The following is a 17,813-nucleotide window of genomic DNA, read 5'->3' as shown; positions in this document are numbered from 1 at the left end:
ACTGTATAATGGCCCTCATTCAGAGCCGCTCGTTAGCGGCAGTACGCTCGTTCCGAGCGATGTTTGCACATCTGCGCATGCGTACGGTTTTTAGTACGCATGCGCGAACCAGTCAGTGTGGCCGAAAATCGTTGGTACGCAATATAGCGAGGGCCTGCTATTTTGAGTGACAGAATGAGGCGTATGTGGGTGGTAACAGGGGAAGGTGCTTGAAAATGGGGAGTGGAGATCCGAACGCAGGCGTGCTTAAAGGTCAAAACGGGCGTTTTATGGGTGTGCATATTTAAAACAGCAGCGTCATTGACCACGTCACTGGGTTATTTTATAGCCAGAACTGCTCGCAAATTTGTGGTAGCAAACACCAACCACAAGAATAGCGAGCAGTTCATACGCTGGTCGATGTACTCGATTAATCTAATAAATAGCGGACATGACGTAGGATGCGAGCGGCCAGGGGGCGTTTTTAACAAATAAACGAGCGTATGTTTTGCTCGCTCGTTCAGACTTAGAGGTGTGAACAGACTGCAATGTGCGTACGGATCATTTGAATAGCCACCCCTTGTTTTTAAACGAGCGACCACAAATAGCGAACGGCTCTGAATGAGGGCCAATGTCCCATTCCCAGCAGTCACCTCTCCGGTCATCACCCAGACACATCCCAGGTGTTACTGTATAATATCCCATTCCCAGCAGTCACCTCTCCAGTCATCACCCAGACACATCCCCTGGTGTTACTGTATAATGTCCTATTCCCAGCAGTCACCTCTCCAGTCATCACCCAGATACATCCCCTGGTGTTACCGTATAATGTCCAATTCCCAGCAGTCACCTCTCCAGTCAACACCCAGACACATCCCCTGGTGTTACTGTATAATATCCCATTCCCAGCAGTCACCTCTCCGGTCATCACCCAGACACATCCCCTGGTGTTACTGGATAATGTCCCATTCCCAGCAGTCACCTCTCCGGTCATCACCCAGACACACCCCCTGGTGTTACTGTATAATGTCCTATTCCCTGCAGTCACCTCTCCGGTCATCACCCAGACACATCCCCTGGTGTTACTGTATAATGTCCTATTCCCAGCAGTCTCCTCCCCAGTCATCACCCAGACACATCCCCTGGTGTTACTGTATAATGTCCCATTCCCAGCAGTCATCACCCAGACACATCCCCTGGTGTTACTGTATAATGTCCTATTCCCAGCAGTCACCTCTCCAGTCATCACCCAGACACATCCCCTGGTGTTACTGCATAATGTCCCATTCCCAGCAGTCACCTCCCCTGGTGTTACTGTATAATGTCCCATTCCCACTAGTCACCTCTCCAGTCATCACCCAGGCACATCCCCTGGTGTTACTGTATAATGTCCCATTCCCAGCAGTCACCTCTCCGTTCATCACCCAGACACATCCCCTGGTGTTACTGTATAATGTCCCATTCCCAGCAGTCACCTCTCCAGTCATCACCCAAACACACCCCCTGGTGTTACTGTATAATGTCCTATTCTCTGCAGTCACCTCTCCAGTCATCACCCAGACACATCCCCCGGTGTTACTGTATAATGTCCCATTCCCAGCAGTCACCTCTCCAGTCATCACCAAGACACATCCCCTGGTGTTACTGTATAATGTCCTATTCCCAGCAGTCACCTCTCCAGTCATCACCCAAACACATCCCCTGGTGTTACTGCATAATGTCCCATTCCCAGCAGTCACCTCCCCTGGTGTTACTGTATAATGTCCCATTCCCAGCAGTCACTTCTCCAGTCATCACCCAGACACATCCCCTGGTGTTACTGTATAATGTCCCATACCCAGCAGTCACCTCTCCAGTCATCACCCAGACACATCCCCTGGTGTTACTGTATAATGTCCCATTCCCAGCAGTCACCTCTCCAGTCATCACCCAGACACATCCCCTGGTATTACTGTATAATCTCCCATTCCCAGCAGTCTCCTCCCCAGTCATCACCCAGACACATCCCCTGGTGTTACTGGATAATGTCCCATTCCCAGCAGTCACCTCTCCGGTCATCACCCAGACACATTCCCTGGTGTTACTGTATAATGTCCCATTCCAAGCAGTCACCTCTCCGGTCATCACCCAGACACATCCCCTGGTGTTACTGTATAATGTCCCATTCCAAGCAGTCACCTCTCCGGTCATCACCAACACACATCCCCTGGTGTTACTGTATAATGTACTATTCCCAGCAGTCTCCTCCCCAGTCATCACCCAGACACATCCCCTGGTGTTACTGTATAATGTCCCATTCCCAGCAGTCACCTCTCCAGTCATCACCCAGACACATCCCCTGGTGTTACTGTATAATGTCCCATTCCCAGCAGTCACCTCTCCGGTCATCACCCAGACACATCCCCTGGTGTTACTGTATAATGTTCCATTCCCAGCAGTCACCTCTCCGGTCATCACCCAGACACATCCCCTGGTGTTACTGTATAATGTCCCATTCCCAGCAGTCACCTGTCCGGTCATCACCAAGACACATTCCCTGGTGTTACTGTATAATGTCCCATTCCCAGCAGTCACCTCTCCGGTCATCACCCAGACACTCCCCTGGTGTTACTGTAAAATGTCCCTTTCCAAGCAGTCACCTCTCCGGTCATCACCCAGACACTTCCCCTGGTGTTACTGTATAATGTCCCATTCCAAGCAGTCACCTCTCCGGTCATCACCCACACACATCCCCTGGTGTTACTGTATAATGTACTATTCCCAGCAGTCTCCTCCCCAGTCATCACCCAGACACATCCCCTGGTGTTACTGTATAATGTCCCATTCCCAGCAGTCACCTCTCCAGTCATCACCCAGACACATCCCCTGGTGTTACTGTATAATGTCCCATTCCCAGCAGTCTCCTCCCCAGTCATCACCCAGACACATCCCCTGGTGTTACTGTATAATGTCCCAATTCCCAGCAGTATCCTCCCCAGTCACCACCCAGACACATCCCCAGGTGTTACTGTATAAAGTCCCTTTCCCAGCAGTCACCTCTCCGGTCATCACCCAGCCACATCCCCTGGTGTTACTGTATAATATCCCATTCCAGCAGACACCTCTCCAGTCATCACCCAGACACATCCCCTGGTGTTACTGTATAATGTCCTATTCCCAGCAGTCACCTCTCCAGTCATCACCCAGACACATACCCTGATGTTACTGTATAATGTCCCATTCCCAGAAGTCACGTCTCCTGTCATCACCCAGACACATCCCCCGGTGTTACTGTATAATGTCCCATTCCCTGCAGTCACCTCTCCGGTCATCACCCAGACACATCCCCAGGTGTTACTGTATAATGTCCCATTCCCAGCAGTCACCTCTCCAGTCACCATCCAGACACATCCCCTGGTGTTACTGTATAATGTCCCATTCCAGCAGTCACCTCTCCAATCATCACCCAGACACATCCCCTAGTGTTACTGTATAATGTCCTATTCCCAGCAGTCACCTCTCCAGTCATCACCCAGACACATCCCATGGTGTTACTGTATAATGTCCCATTCCCAGCAGTCACCTCTCCTGTCATCACCCAGACACATCCCCCGGTGTTACTGTATAATGTCCCATTCCCAGAAGTCACCTCTCCTGTCATCACCCAGACACATTCGCCGGTGTTACTGTATAATGTCCCATTCCCAGCAGTCACCTCTTCAGTCATCACCCAGACACATCCACATACTGTATTACTCCCCATTCCCAGTATTCACCTCTCCAGTCAGACATATCCCTTGGTGTTACTGTATAACATCCCATTCCCAGCAGTCACCTCTCCAGTCCTCACCCAGACAGATCCTCTGGTTAACTGTATAATGTCGCCTTCCCAGCAGTCACCTCTCTGGTCATCACCCAGACACATCCCAGGTGTTACTGTATAACGTCCCATTCCCAGCAGTCACCTCTCCGGTCATCAACCAGACACATCCCTTGGTGTTACTGTATAATGTCCCATTCCCAGCAGTCACATTTCCAGTCATCACACAGACAGATTACCTGGTGTTACTGTATAATGTCCCCTTCCTAGCAGTCACCTCTCCAGACATCATTCAGACACATCCCCTGGTGTTACTGTATAATATCCCATTCCCAGCAGTCACCTCTCCGGTCATCACCAAGACACATCCCAGGTGTTACTGTATAATATCCCATTCCCAGCAGTCACCTCTCCAGTCATCACCCAGACACATCACCGGTGTTACTGTATAATGTCCTATTCCCACCAGTCACCTCTCCAGTCATCACCCAGATACATCCCCTGGTGTTACCGTATAATGTCCAATTCCCAGCAGTCACCTCTCCAGTCATCACCCAGACACATCCCCTGGTGTTACTTTATAATGTCCCATTCCCAGCAGTCACCTGTCCAGTCATCACCCAGACACATCCCCTGGTGTTACTGTATAATGTCCCATTCCCAGCAGTCACCTCTCCAGTCATCACCCAGATACATCCCCTGGTGTTACCGTATAATGTCCCATTCCCAGCAGTCACCTCTCCAGTCATCACCCAGACACATCCCCTGGTGTTACTGTATAATGCCCATTCCCAGCAGTCATCTGTCCAGTCATCACCCAGACACATCCCCTGGTATTACTGTATAATGTCCCATTCCCAGCAGTCACCTCTCCAGTCATCACCCACACACATCCCCTGGTGTTACTGTATAATGTCTCATTCCCAGCAGTCACCTCTCCGGTCATCACCCAGACACATCCCCTGGTGTTACTGTATAATATCCCATTCCCAGCAGTCACCTCTCCGGTCATCACCCAGACACATCCCCTGGTGTTACAGGATAATGTCCCATTCCCAGCAGTCACCTCTCCGGTCATCACCCAGACACACCCCCTGGTGTTACTGTATAATGTCCTATTCCCTGCAGTCACCTCTCCGGTCATCACCCAGACACACCCCCTGGTGTTACTGTATAATGTCCCATTCCCAGCAGTCACCTCTCCGGTCATCACCCAGACACATCCCCTGGTGTTACTGTATAATGTCCCATTCCCAGCAGTCATCTCTCCAGTCATCACCCAGATACATCCCCCGGTGTTACTGTATAATGTCCCATTCCCAGCAGTCACCTCCACTCATCACCCAGACACATCCCCCGGTGTTACTGTTTAATGTCCCATTCCCAGCAGTCACCTCTCCAGTCATCACCCAGACACATCCCCTGGTGTTACTGTATAATGTCCTATTCCAGCAGTCACCTCTCCAGTCATCACCCAGACACATCCCCTGGTGTTACTGTATAATGTCCCATTCCCAGCAGTCACTTCTCCAGTCATCACCTAGACACATGCCCTGGTGTTACTGTATAATGTCCTATTCCCAGCAGTCTCCTCCCCAGTCATCACCCAGACACATCCCCTGGTGATACTGTATAATGTCCCATTCCCAGCAGTCATCACCCAGACACATCCCCTGGTGTTACTGTATAATGTCCTATTCCCAGCAGTCACCTCTCCAGTCATCACCCAGACACATCCCCTGGTGTTACTGCATAATGTCCCATTCCCAGCAGTCACCTCCCCTGGTGTTACTGTATAATGTCCCATTCCCAGCAGTCACCTCTCCGTTCATCACCCAGACACATCCCCTGGTGTTACTGTATAATGTCCCATACCCAGCAGTCACCTCTCCAGTCATCACCCAGACACATCCCCTGGTGTTACTGTATAATGTCCCATTCCCAGCAGTCACCTCTCCAGTCATCACCCAGACACATCCCCTGGTATTACTGTATAATCTCCCATTCCCAGCAGTCTCCTCCCCAGTCATCACCCAGACACATCCCCTGGTGTTACTGGATAATGTCCCATTCCCAGCAGTCACCTCTCCGGTCATCACCCAGACACATTCCCTGGTGTTACTGTATAATGTCCCATTCCCAGCAGTCACCTCTCCGGTCATCACCCAGACACATTCCCTGGTGTTACTGTATAATGTCCCTTTCCCAGCAGTCACCTCTCTGGTCATCACCCAGACACTCCCCTGGTGTTACTGTAAAATGTCCCTTTCCAAGCAGTCACCTCTCCGGTCATCACCCAGACACATCCCCTGGTGTTACTGTATAATGTCCCATTCCAAGCAGTCACCTCTCCGGTCATCACCCACACACATCCCCTGGTGTTACTGTATAATGTACTATTCCCAGCAGTCTCCTCCCCAGTCATCACCCAGACACATCCCCTGGTGTTACTGTATAATGTCCCATTACCAGCAGTCACCTCTCCAGTCATCACCCAGACACATCCCCTGGTGTTACTGTATAATGTCCCATTCCCAGCAGTCACCTCTCCGGTCATCACCCAGACACATCCCCTGGTGTTACTGTATAATGTTCCATTCCCAGCAGTCACCTCTCCGGTCATCACCCAGACACATCCCCTGGTGTTACTGTATAATGTCCCATTCCCAGCAGTCACCTGTCCGGTCATCACCAAGACACATTCCCTGGTGTTACTGTATAATGTCCCATTCCCAGCAGTCACCTCTCCAGTCATCACCCAGACACATCCACATACTGTATTACTCCCCATTCCCAGTATTCACCTCTCCAGTCAGACACATCCCTTGGTGTTACTGTATAACATCCCATTCCCAGCAGTCACCTCTCCAGTCCTCACCCAGACAGATCCCCTGGTTTACTGTATAATGTCGCCTTCCCAGCAGTCACCTCTCTGGTCATCACCCAGACACATCCCAGGTGTTACTGTATAACGTCCCATTCCCAGCAGTCACCTCTCCGGTCATCAACCAGACACATCCCTTGGTGTTACTGTATAATGTCCCATTCCCAGCAGTCACATTTCCAGTCATCACACAGACAGATTACATGGTGTTACTGTATAATGTCCCCTTCCTAGCAGTCACCTCTCCAGACATCATTCAGACACATCCCCTGGTGTTACTGTATAATGTCCCATTCCCAGCAGTCACCTCTCCGGTCATCACCCAGACACATCCCAGGTGTTACTGTATAATATCCCATTCCCAGCAGTCACCTCTCCAGTCATCACCCAGACACATCCCCGGTGTTACTGTATAATGTCCTATTCCCACCAGTCACCTCTCCAGTCATCACCCAGATACATCCCCTGGTGTTACCGTATAATGTCCAATTCCCAGCAGTCACCTCTCCAGTCATCACCCAGACACATCCCCTGGTGTTACTTTATAATGTCCCATTCCCAGCAGTCATCTGTCCAGTCATCACCCAGACACATCCCCTGGTGTTACTGTATAATGTCCCATTCCCAGCAGTCACCTCTCCAGTCATCACCCAGATACATCCCCTGGTGTTACCGTATAATGTCCCATTCCCAGCAGTCACCTCTCCAGTCATCACCCAGACACATCCCCTGGTGTTACTGTATAATGCCCATTCCCAGCAGTCATCTGTCCAGTCATCACCCAGACACATCCCCTGGTATTACTGTATAATGTCCCATTCCCAGCAGTCACCTCTCCAGTCATCACCCACACACATCCCCTGGTGTTACTGTATAATGTCTCATTCCCAGCAGTCACCTCTCCGGTCATCACCCAGACACATCCCCTGGTGTTACTGTATAATATCCCATTCCCAGCAGTCACCTCTCCGGTCATCACCCAGACACATCCCCTGGTGTTACTGGATAATGTCCCATTCCCAGCAGTCACCTCTCCGGTCATCACCCAGACACACCCCCTGGTGTTACTGTATAATGTCCTATTCCCTGCAGTCACCTCTCCGGTCATCACCCAGACACACCCCCTGGTGTTACTGTATAATGTCCCATTCCCAGCAGTCACCTCTCCGGTCATCACCCAGACACATCCCCTGGTGTTACTGTATAATGTCCCATTCCCAGCAGTCATCTCTCCAGTCATCACCCAGATACATCCCCCGGTGTTACTGTATAATGTCCCATTCCCAGCAGTCACCTCTCCACTCATCACCCAGACACATCCCCCGGTGTTACTGTTTAATGTCCCATTCCCAGCAGTCACCTCTCCAGTCATCACCCAGACACATCCCCTGGTGTTACTGTATAATGTCCTATTCCAGCAGTCACCTCTCCAGTCATCACCCAGACACATCCCCTGGTGTTACTGTATAATGTCCCATTCCCAGCAGTCATCACCCAGACACATCCCCTGGTGTTACTGTATAATGTCCTATTCCCAGCAGTCACCTCTCCAGTCATCACCCAGACACATCCCCTGGTGTTACTGCATAATGTCCCATTCCCAGCAGTCACCTCCCCTGGTGTTACTGTATAATGTCCCATTCCCATCAGTCACCTCTCCGTTCATCACCCAGACACATCCCCTGGTGTTACTGTATAATGTCCCATTCCCAGCAGTCACCTCTCCAGTCATCACCCAAACACACCCCCTGGTGTTACTGTATAATGTCCTATTCCCTGCAGTCACCTCTCCAGTCATCACCCAGACACATCCCCTGGTGTTACTGCATAATGTCCTATTCCCAGCAGTCACCTCCCAGACACATACCCTGGTGTTACTGTATAATGTCCCATTCCCAGCAGTCACCTCTCCACTCATCACCCAGACACATCCCCTGGTGTTACTGTATAATGTCCCATTCCCAGCAGTCACTTCTCCAGTCATCACCCAGACACATCCCCTGGTGTTACTGTATAATGTCCCATTCCCAGCAGTCATCTCTCAAGTCATCACCCAGACACATCCCCTGGTGTTACTGTATAATGTCCTATTCCCTGCAGTCACTTCTCCAGTCATCACCCAGACACATCCCCTGGTGTTACTGTATAATGTCCCATTCCCAGCAGTCATCTCTCCAGTCATCACCCAGATACATCCCCCGGTGTTACTGTATAATGTCCCATTCCCAGCAGTCACCTCTCCAGTCATCACCCAGACACATCCCCTGGTGTTACTGTATAATGTCCTATTCCCTGCAGTCACTTCTCCAGTCATCACCCAGACACATCCCCTGGTGTTACTGTATAATGTCCTATTCCCAGCAGTCTCCTCCCCAGTCATCACCCAGACACATCCCCTGGTGTTACTGTATAATGTCCCATTCCCAGCAGTCACCTCTCCAGTCATCACCAAGACACATCCCCTGGTGTTACTGTATAATGTCCTATTCCCAGCAGTCACCTCTCCAGTCATCACCCAAACACATCCCCTGGTGTTACTGTATAATGTCCCATTCCCAGCAGTCACCTCCCCTGGTGTTACTGTATAATGTCCCATTCCCAGCAGTCACTTCTCCAGTCATCACCCAGACACATCCCCTGGTGTTACTGTATAATGTCCCATACCCAGCAGTCACCTCTCCAGTCATCACCCAGACACATCCCCTGGTGTTACTGTATAATGTCCCATTCCCAGCAGTCACCTCTCCAGTCATCACCCAGACACATCCCCTGGTATTACTGTATAATGTCCCATTCCCAGCAGTCTCCTCCCCAGTCATCACCCAGACACATCCCCTGGTGTTACTGTATAATGTCCCATTCCCAGCAGTCTCCTCCCCGGTCATCACCCAGACACATCCCCTGGTGTTACTGTATAATGTCCCATTCCTAGCAGTCACCTCTCCAGTCATCACCCAGACACATCCCCTAGTGTTACTGTATAATGTCCTATTCCCAGCAGTCACCTCTCCAGTCATCACCCAGACACATCCCATGGTGTTACTGTATAATGTCCCATTCCCAGCAGTCACCTCTCCTGTCATCACCCAGACACATCCCCCGGTGTTACTGTATAATGTCCCATTCCCAGAAGTCACCTCTCCTGTCATCACCCAGACACATTCGCCGGTGTTACTGTATAATGTCCCATCCCAGCAGTCACCTCTCCAGTCATCACCCAGACACATCCACATACTGTATTACTCCCCATTCCCAGTATTCACCTCTCCAGTCAGACACATCCCTTGGTGTTACTGTATAACATCCCATTCCCAGCAGTCACCTCTCCAGTCCTCACCCAGACAGATCCCCTGGTTTACTGTATAATGTCGCCTTCCCAGCAGTCACCTCTCTGGTCATCACCCAGACACATCCCAGGTGTTACTGTATAACATCCTATTCCCAGCAGTCACCTCTCCGGTCATCACCCAGACACATCCCAGGTGTTACTGTATAATATCCCATTCCCAGCAGTCACCTCTCCGGTCATCACCCAGACACATACCCTGGTGTTACTGTATAATGTCCCATTCCCAGCAGTCACCTCTCCGTTCATCACCCAGACACATCCCCTGGTGTTACTGTATAATGTCCCATTCCCAGCAGTCAACACCCAGACACATCCCCTGGTGTTACTGTATAATGTCCCATTCCCAACAGTCACCTCTCCAGTCATCACCCAGACACATTCCCAGCAGTCACCTCTCCGGTCATCACCCAGACACATTCCCTGGTGTTACTGTATAATGTCCCATTCCCAGCAATCAACACCCAGACACATCCCCTGGTGTTACTGTATAATGTCCCATTCCCAACAGTCACCTCTCCAGTCATCACCCAGACACATTCCCCGGTGTTACTGTATAATGTCCCATTCCCAGCAGTCACCTCTCCAGTCATCACCGAGACACTTCCCCTGGTGTTACTGTATAATGTCCCATTCCCAGCAGTCACCTCTCCGGTCATCACCCAGACACATCCCCAGGTGTTACTGTATAACGTCCCATTCCCAGCAGTCACCTCTCCAGTCACCACCCACACATCCCCTGGTGTTACTGTTTAATGTCCCATTCACAGCAGTCACCTCTCCAGTCATCACCCAGACACATCCCCTGGTGTTACTGTATAATGTCCTATTTACAGCAGTCACCTCTCCAGTCATCACCCAGATACATTCCCTGGTGTTACTGTATAATGTCCCATTCCCAGCAGTCACCTCTCCAGTCATCACCCAGACACATCCCCTGGTGTTACTGTTTAATGTCCCATTCACAGCAGTCACCTCTCCAGTCATCACCCAGACACATCCCCTGGTGTTACTGTATAATGTCCCATTCCCAGCAGACACCTCTCCGGTCATCACCCAGATACATTCCCTGGTGTTACTGTATAATGTCCCATTCCCAGCAGTCACCTCTCCAGTCATCACCCAGACACATCCCCTGGTGTTACTGCATAGTGTCTCATTCCCAGCAGTCACCTCTCCAGTCATCACCCAGACACATCCCCTGGTGTTACTGTATAATGTCCCCTTCCCAGCAGTCACCTCTCCAGTCAGCAGCTGAATGATCTTGTTGGTGAGTTCCAGGATCTTCTGGTCATTGTCTCTCTCATGTATCAGTGAGTCTGGCGGAGGCACCGTGATGGGGCTCTGGGTAATGCTCAGCCCTTCTGTCACACGGGGACATCTGCTGGGTGTCTCACACTCACCTGATGTCTTCTTCACAACTGTGTAATCCTGTGTATTGGGGGAGACACCAGATATCACAGCATACACTCCGTGATCCCCTCACCTCCCCAGTCATGTCCCTCTATTATTACTATAGATATAAGTGATGTCACTGTGACACTCCCAGATCCCCTTACCTCCCCAGTCATGTCCCTGTATTATTACTATAGATATAAGTGATGTCACTGTGACACTCCCAGATCCCCTCACCTTCCCAGTCATGTCCCTGTATTATTACTATAGATATAAGTGATGTCACTGTGACACTCCCAGATCCCCTCACCTCCCCAGTCATGTCCCTGTATTATTACTATAGATATAAGTGATGTCACTGTGACACTCCCAGATCCCCTCACCTCCCCAGTCATGTCCCTGTATTATTACTATAGATATAAGTGATGTCACTGTGACACACCCAGATCCCCTCTCCTCCCCAGTCATGTCCCTGTATTAGTACTATAGATATAAGTGATGTCACTGTGACACTCCCAGATCCCCTCACCTCCCCAGTCATTTCCCTGTATTATTACTATAGATATAAGTGATGTCACTGTGACACCCCCAGATCCCCTCACCTCCCCGGTCATGTCCCTGTATTATTACTATAGATATAAGTGAGGTCACTGTGACACTCCCAGATCCCCTCACCTCCCCAGTCATGTCCCTGTATTATTACTATAGATATAAGTGATGTCACTGTGACACTCCCAGATCCCCTCACCTCCCCAGTCATGTCCCTGTATTATTACTATAGATATAAGTGATGTCACTGTGACATCCTCACCTCTCCAGTCAGAAGGGTAATGATCTCAAGTGTGAGGTTTAATATCTTATCATGGTCCATCCTCAGGCATGTAGTTGGTAAATGGACTCTTCTCCTTTTTTAGGTGACTGTTTTTGCAAAACCTGTATAAACAATTAAGGAAATTGCATAATGTAAATGTTTAACCAGAATAATAGACAAAGAAAAATTTCAAGTAATCCAATTAAAAATGCAACTTTTAGCTGAATTCACATCCTTCTGTGAAACCTTTAAGAAGCCAAGGGAAATAAGTATGTTCTATTGATATAGGCCAATAAGATGTATGCTTGGCTTTTTGTGTGCTAAGTATTCATATAGATCCATCTCTCTTTAAAATATACCACCTATGTCTTCTCTTTGCATCATCTATGAAAAGTTACTAGATTCCTCAATTCCTCTCTCACTTCCCATACAATGTTCTACTCACACATTCCAGCAGATCTTATCATTCCCATCGACAACCTTAATGACACTGCCGCCACTAAACTCCTCTTATTGGTTCTCACATTTGGCTTCTTACACTGACCTTCATCACTCTCCCAATGGACACTACCAGGACTGTGTTTGGCCATTTCCAGTTTCTCTAACTTGGCTTTCATACTCTTCCACCACTAACTCAATTCTTCTGTCCACCCATAAATCTCTCTTTTTCCACTGCTCAAGAATTTGCCACTACATCAAAGGCAAAATTAACAGCATCTGTCTTGCCAGATCCAGCACCTCACATCCACCTTCTCCTCCATTCTACTATCAGTCCTGGGTTGTTACTATACCATTACGGAGCATACCTTTATTTCACTTCCCCTCAAGCTTTCTCCTTTACACACCAAATGCTCCATTCCCTCCCCCACAACACTTTTATGCACCTTGTTCACCTTGTCAACTTGACCCTCTCCACTGATACTTTGCCTTATATCTCCTTATCCTCAAGAAATAATCTATCTACAACATTTCTCTCCTCTCTTTTGTCTCCAAACTACTTGAGTGACTTAAGGGGCCCAAAAATCTGCAATGGATTGCCACAATGACCCGTTCTGCCGACGTCAGGGGATATGGTATATTCAACATGTTGAAAAATCTCGATTCCCCAATCCCGACCCAAAATGGTCAGAAACGGGAACTCTGGGATTTTTAAATGTGTAATTTCCCTGATCCGTGGGTTTGATTGCCGATCGACGTATCAGGTCAGCGTCGGCAGAACAGGCAATTGTGGCACAGTTGGGGGCTTTTATGTACAACTGTTTATCCCAAATTCACTCCTTGGACTCCTTGCTCGACCATCTGCAACTGAACTACGGGAAGAAGGCAGCCAGCGGAGCCAGTGTGATGCTCTGGGCAATGTTCTGCTGGGAAACCTTGGGTCTTGGTATTCATGTGGATGGTAATTTGAGCCGTACCACCTACCTAAAGTTTGTTGAAGGCAAAGTACAACCCTTCATGGCACCGGTATTCCCTGATGGCAGTAGCCCTTTTCTGCAAAATAATGCGCCCTGCCATACTGCAAACATTGTTCAGGAATGGTTTTAGGAACATTCGAGTTGCAATATGCATGCGTCCTGATGGTTACTGCTAGGAGACGCAGAGCGAATTTGGACTCAAGACCTGTGGATTTCAGTGGGCATTCCTAGAAGTTAGTTATGCAATCGTGAGTATGACGTTGACAGCGACTGTGACTAATGATGTACAGGACGCCATGTTCAGAGGGAGAAATTGCACCTCAATGTTTTCTCTCGACCGAGGTGATTGGATGACAAAGCAACATGGCCCAATTGCTGTGGGATTGTAAGGTCATTGTCTAAGTCGAGTGGCGGCTTCAGTGGTTGGACTGCTAAGCTAAGTTGAAGGGCAACTACTAGAGGTAAATTACTAAAGGTTGATTTTGGCTTTTTGGCAATTTTCTGTTGGTTTTTCAAACCGACCATTTACTAAAGGCAAAAAGATGGATAACAGATCAAAAAAACTTTAGAACACTGGACCAACAATTTTTTTACATATACACGAATAAAATCTGCAGATTTACTAATAGACAGTTTGAAAATAGACCAAAAAAACAACTGCAAAATGACAGGAAACCTGCCAATGTAATACACTTGCATATGGGGAGAAGCACTGCGCAGATTAGTTTGATCTGAGTAGGCTTCGTTAGATGTACAAACCTAAAAATAATTAAAATAAAAAAAAATTAGTGGTGTTCCCACCCAAATCAATTGCTAGGCCTTAACCTCTTAGCCTGGGATGGTATGGGAAAATAACGTGTGGATCCCCCTTTTCTCCAACAACCTGCACCAGGTTGAATCAGCCAGGGGGATAATACAATAGCAGTTAGACACATAACATTGGGTTCCCCTACCATAACATTAACCAACCCTAAACTGGTCAGCCCAGGGCTGGAATTCCTCTAAAAGTGGGGACCAAAAATAAAATGGGGTAATAAATAGTAATTTTTCTGACAGCTAAACGTCATCAATGCTCATCGGTAAACGTTAGTTTAGAACCAAAACTAATGGTTAGTAAATTCACCCCGTAGTCTTCAACCTTGAACGCTCTGCATTCACCTCCTAGGCCGTTGTGGCACTGTTCCCTCCTGGTTCACATCCTACCTTTCTGAAGGCTTCTTCGTGTCTCTACAAATGAGACATCTACTCCTCCACTTCCTTTATCTGCTGGGTCCCTCAAAACGTTCTTCTCTGCTGTTTGCTTCTCTTTCTTTATCTCTGCTTCTTCTGCCTTCCCCTTCACTTCTACAAGGACAATACTCACATCTACTTCTCCTCCCCTGACAGCTCTTCTTCTCTTCTCAGCTGTTTGCTTCTCTTTCTTTATATCTGTTTCTTCTGCCTTCACCTTCACTTCTACAAGGACAACACTTACATCTACTTCTCCTCCCCTGACAGCCCTTCTTCTCTTCTCAGCTGTTTGCTTCTCTTTCTTTATATCTGTTTCTTCTGCCTTCACCTTCACTTCTACAAGGACAACACTTACATCTACTTCTCCTCCCCTGACAGCCCTTCTTCCCTTCTCAGCGGTTTGCTTCTCTTTCTTTATATTTGCTTCTTCTGCCTTCACCCTCACTTCTACAAGGACAACGCTCACATCTACTCCTCCTCCCCTGACAGCCCTTCTTCCCTTCTCAGCGGTTTGCTTCTCTTTCTTTATCTCTGCTTCTTCTGCCTTCCCCTTCACTTCTACAAGGACAATACTCACATCTACTCCTCCTCCCCTGACAGCCCTTCTTCCCTTCTCAGCGGTTTGCTTCTCTTTCTTTATATTTGCTTCTTCTGCCTTCACCCTCACTTCTACAAGGACAACGCTCACATCTACTCCTCCTCCCCTGACAGCCCTTCTTCCCTTCTCAGCGGTTTGCTTCTCTTTCTTTATCTCTGCTTCTTCTGCCTTCCCCTTCACTTCTACAAGGACAATACTCACATCTACTTCTCCTCCCCTGACAGCCCTTCTTCTCTTCTCAGCTGTTTGCTTCTCTTTCTTTATATCTGTTTCTTCTGCCTTCACCTTCACTTCTACAAGGACAACGCTCACATCTACTCCTCCTCCCCTGACAGCTATTCTTCCCTTCTCAGCGGCTTGCATCTCTTTCTTTATCTCTGCTTCTTCTGCCTTCACCTTCACTTCTACAAGGACAACACTCACATCTACTTCTCCTCCCCTGACAGCTCTTCTTCTCTTCTCAGCTGTTTGCTTCTCTTTCTTTATATCTGTTTCTTCTGCCTTCACCTTCACTTCTACAAGGACAATACTCACATCTACTTCTCCTCCCCTGACAGCCCTTCTTCTCTTCTCAGCTGTTTGCTTCTCTTTCTTTATATCTGTTTCTTCTGCCTTCACCTTCACTTCTACAAGGACAACGCTCACATCTACTTCTCCTCCCCTGACAGCCCTTCTTCTCTTCTCAGCTGTTTGCTTCTCTTTCTTTATATCTGTTTCTTCTGCCTTCACCCTCACTTCTACAAGGACAACGCTCACATCTACTTCTCCTCCCCTGACAGCCCTTCTTCTCTTCTCAGCTGTTTGCTTCTCTTTCTTTATATCTGTTTCTTCTGCCTTCACCTTCACTTCTACAAGGACAACGCTCACATCTACTCCTCCTCCCCTGACAGCTATTCTTCCCTTCTCAGCGGCTTGCATCTCTTTCTTTATCTCTGCTTCTTCTGCCTTCACCTTCACTTCTACAAGGACAACACTCACATCTACTTCTCCTCCCCTGACAGCTATTCTTCCCTTCTCAGCTGTTTGCTTCTCTTTCTTTATATCTGTTTCTTCTGCCTTCACCTTCACTTCTACAAGGACAACGCTCACATCTACTTCTCCTCCACTGACAGCTATTCTTCCCTTCTCAGCGGCTTGCATCTCTTTCTTTATCTCTGCTTCTTCTGCCTTCACCTTCACTTCTACAAGGACAACACTTACATCTACTTCTCCTCCCCTGACAGCCCTTCTTCCCTTCTCAGCGGTTTGCTTCTCTTTCTTTATATTTGCTTCTTCTGCCTTCACCCTCACTTCTACAAGGACAACACTCGCATCTACTTCTCCTCCCCTGACAGCCCTTCTTCCCTTCTCAGCGGTTTGCTTCTCTTTCTTTATATTTGCTTCTTCTGCCTTCACCCTCACTTCTACAAGGACAACGCTCACATCTACTCCTCCTCCCCTGACAGCCCTTCTTCCCTTCTCAGCGGTTTGCTTCTCTCTTTAGATCTGCTTCTTCTGCCTTCACCCTCACTTCTACAAGGACAACACTCGCATCTACTTCTCCTCCCCTGACAGCTCTTCTTCTCTTCTGTGCGGTTTGTGCAACTGTCTCTAACTCCTCCCCCTGGATTGTCAAATGCTTCCTGCGTCTCAATATGCCCAGAACGGAATTCATTGTTATCTTCCCACTTTGCTCTTCTCTCCGTAAGGAGTCTACATACTAAGCCTTGGATGGAGATAAAGTGAATAGAGATAAAGTACAAGGCAATCAGCTCCTAACTGCCATGTCAAAGGCTGTGTTTGAAAAATGACAGTTAGGAGCTGGTTGGCTGGTACTTTATCTCTGTCCACTTTATTTCCATCCAAAGTTTAGTAACTAGACCCCTAAGTGAGGGAGACTAGACAACATAATTTCTCGCCAGTCCCTCATAGCTGCTGTCTAGGTGTCATCCTTGACCCCATCCTCAGTTTTGCTTTACACATTCAGGACCTGATTCAGACCTGCTCGCTAGCAAGCGGCCGCTCGTTGCAGACGATGTTTGCTAATGTGCGCATGCGTCTAGTTTGCAGTGCGCATGCACAAACTAGTACGTGCGATCGGATTTTGCTCACTCGCCCTGCAAATACAGCCAAGTGGCATATACAGAAAGGAGTGGCCGTTTGTGGGTGGTAACAGGGGCAGGGCAGTAGTAACGGGGGAGTGGAGTTGCGGATGCAGGCGTGCCAGAGTGTTTACGTGCTGTTTCTGGGGCGTGCATATTTAACAGGCAGCGTCACAGTACACATCATCTGGTTGAATAATACATATTGCTCATAGTGTTTGCGGTATGGTACAGTCAACCGCAAGCGCTGTGGTCTGATCCGATGGAACCCGATG

The 17,813-nt window shown here is 48.6% G+C and overlaps 1 protein-coding gene across 1 annotated transcript in view; it reads right to left on the bottom strand.

The window, feature by feature from the left end:
• The window catches only part of LOC148522685 (uncharacterized), a 186,866-nt gene that overhangs the window by 154,189 nt on the left and 14,864 nt on the right, over positions 1–17,813 (bottom strand). Inside the window, exons 2-3 of the mRNA XM_088473893.1 lie at positions 12,215–12,336; positions 11,248–11,439 (exon numbers count right to left, since the gene is read on the bottom strand). Of these exons, the coding sequence (XP_088330019.1) occupies positions 11,248–11,439; positions 12,215–12,274 (252 nt within the window). The 5' untranslated portion in view covers positions 12,275–12,336. The remainder of the gene's footprint in view (positions 1–11,247; positions 11,440–12,214; positions 12,337–17,813) is intronic.

This window comes from Taudactylus pleione, unplaced genomic scaffold, assembly GCF_031769625.1.
Source record: "Taudactylus pleione unplaced genomic scaffold, aTauple2 ptg000144l, whole genome shotgun sequence".
NCBI classification, from domain to species: Eukaryota; Metazoa; Chordata; class Amphibia; order Anura; family Myobatrachidae; genus Taudactylus; species Taudactylus pleione.
Note: the sequence above shows the minus strand (reverse complement) of the source record. Positions and strands in the feature narration are given on the sequence as shown.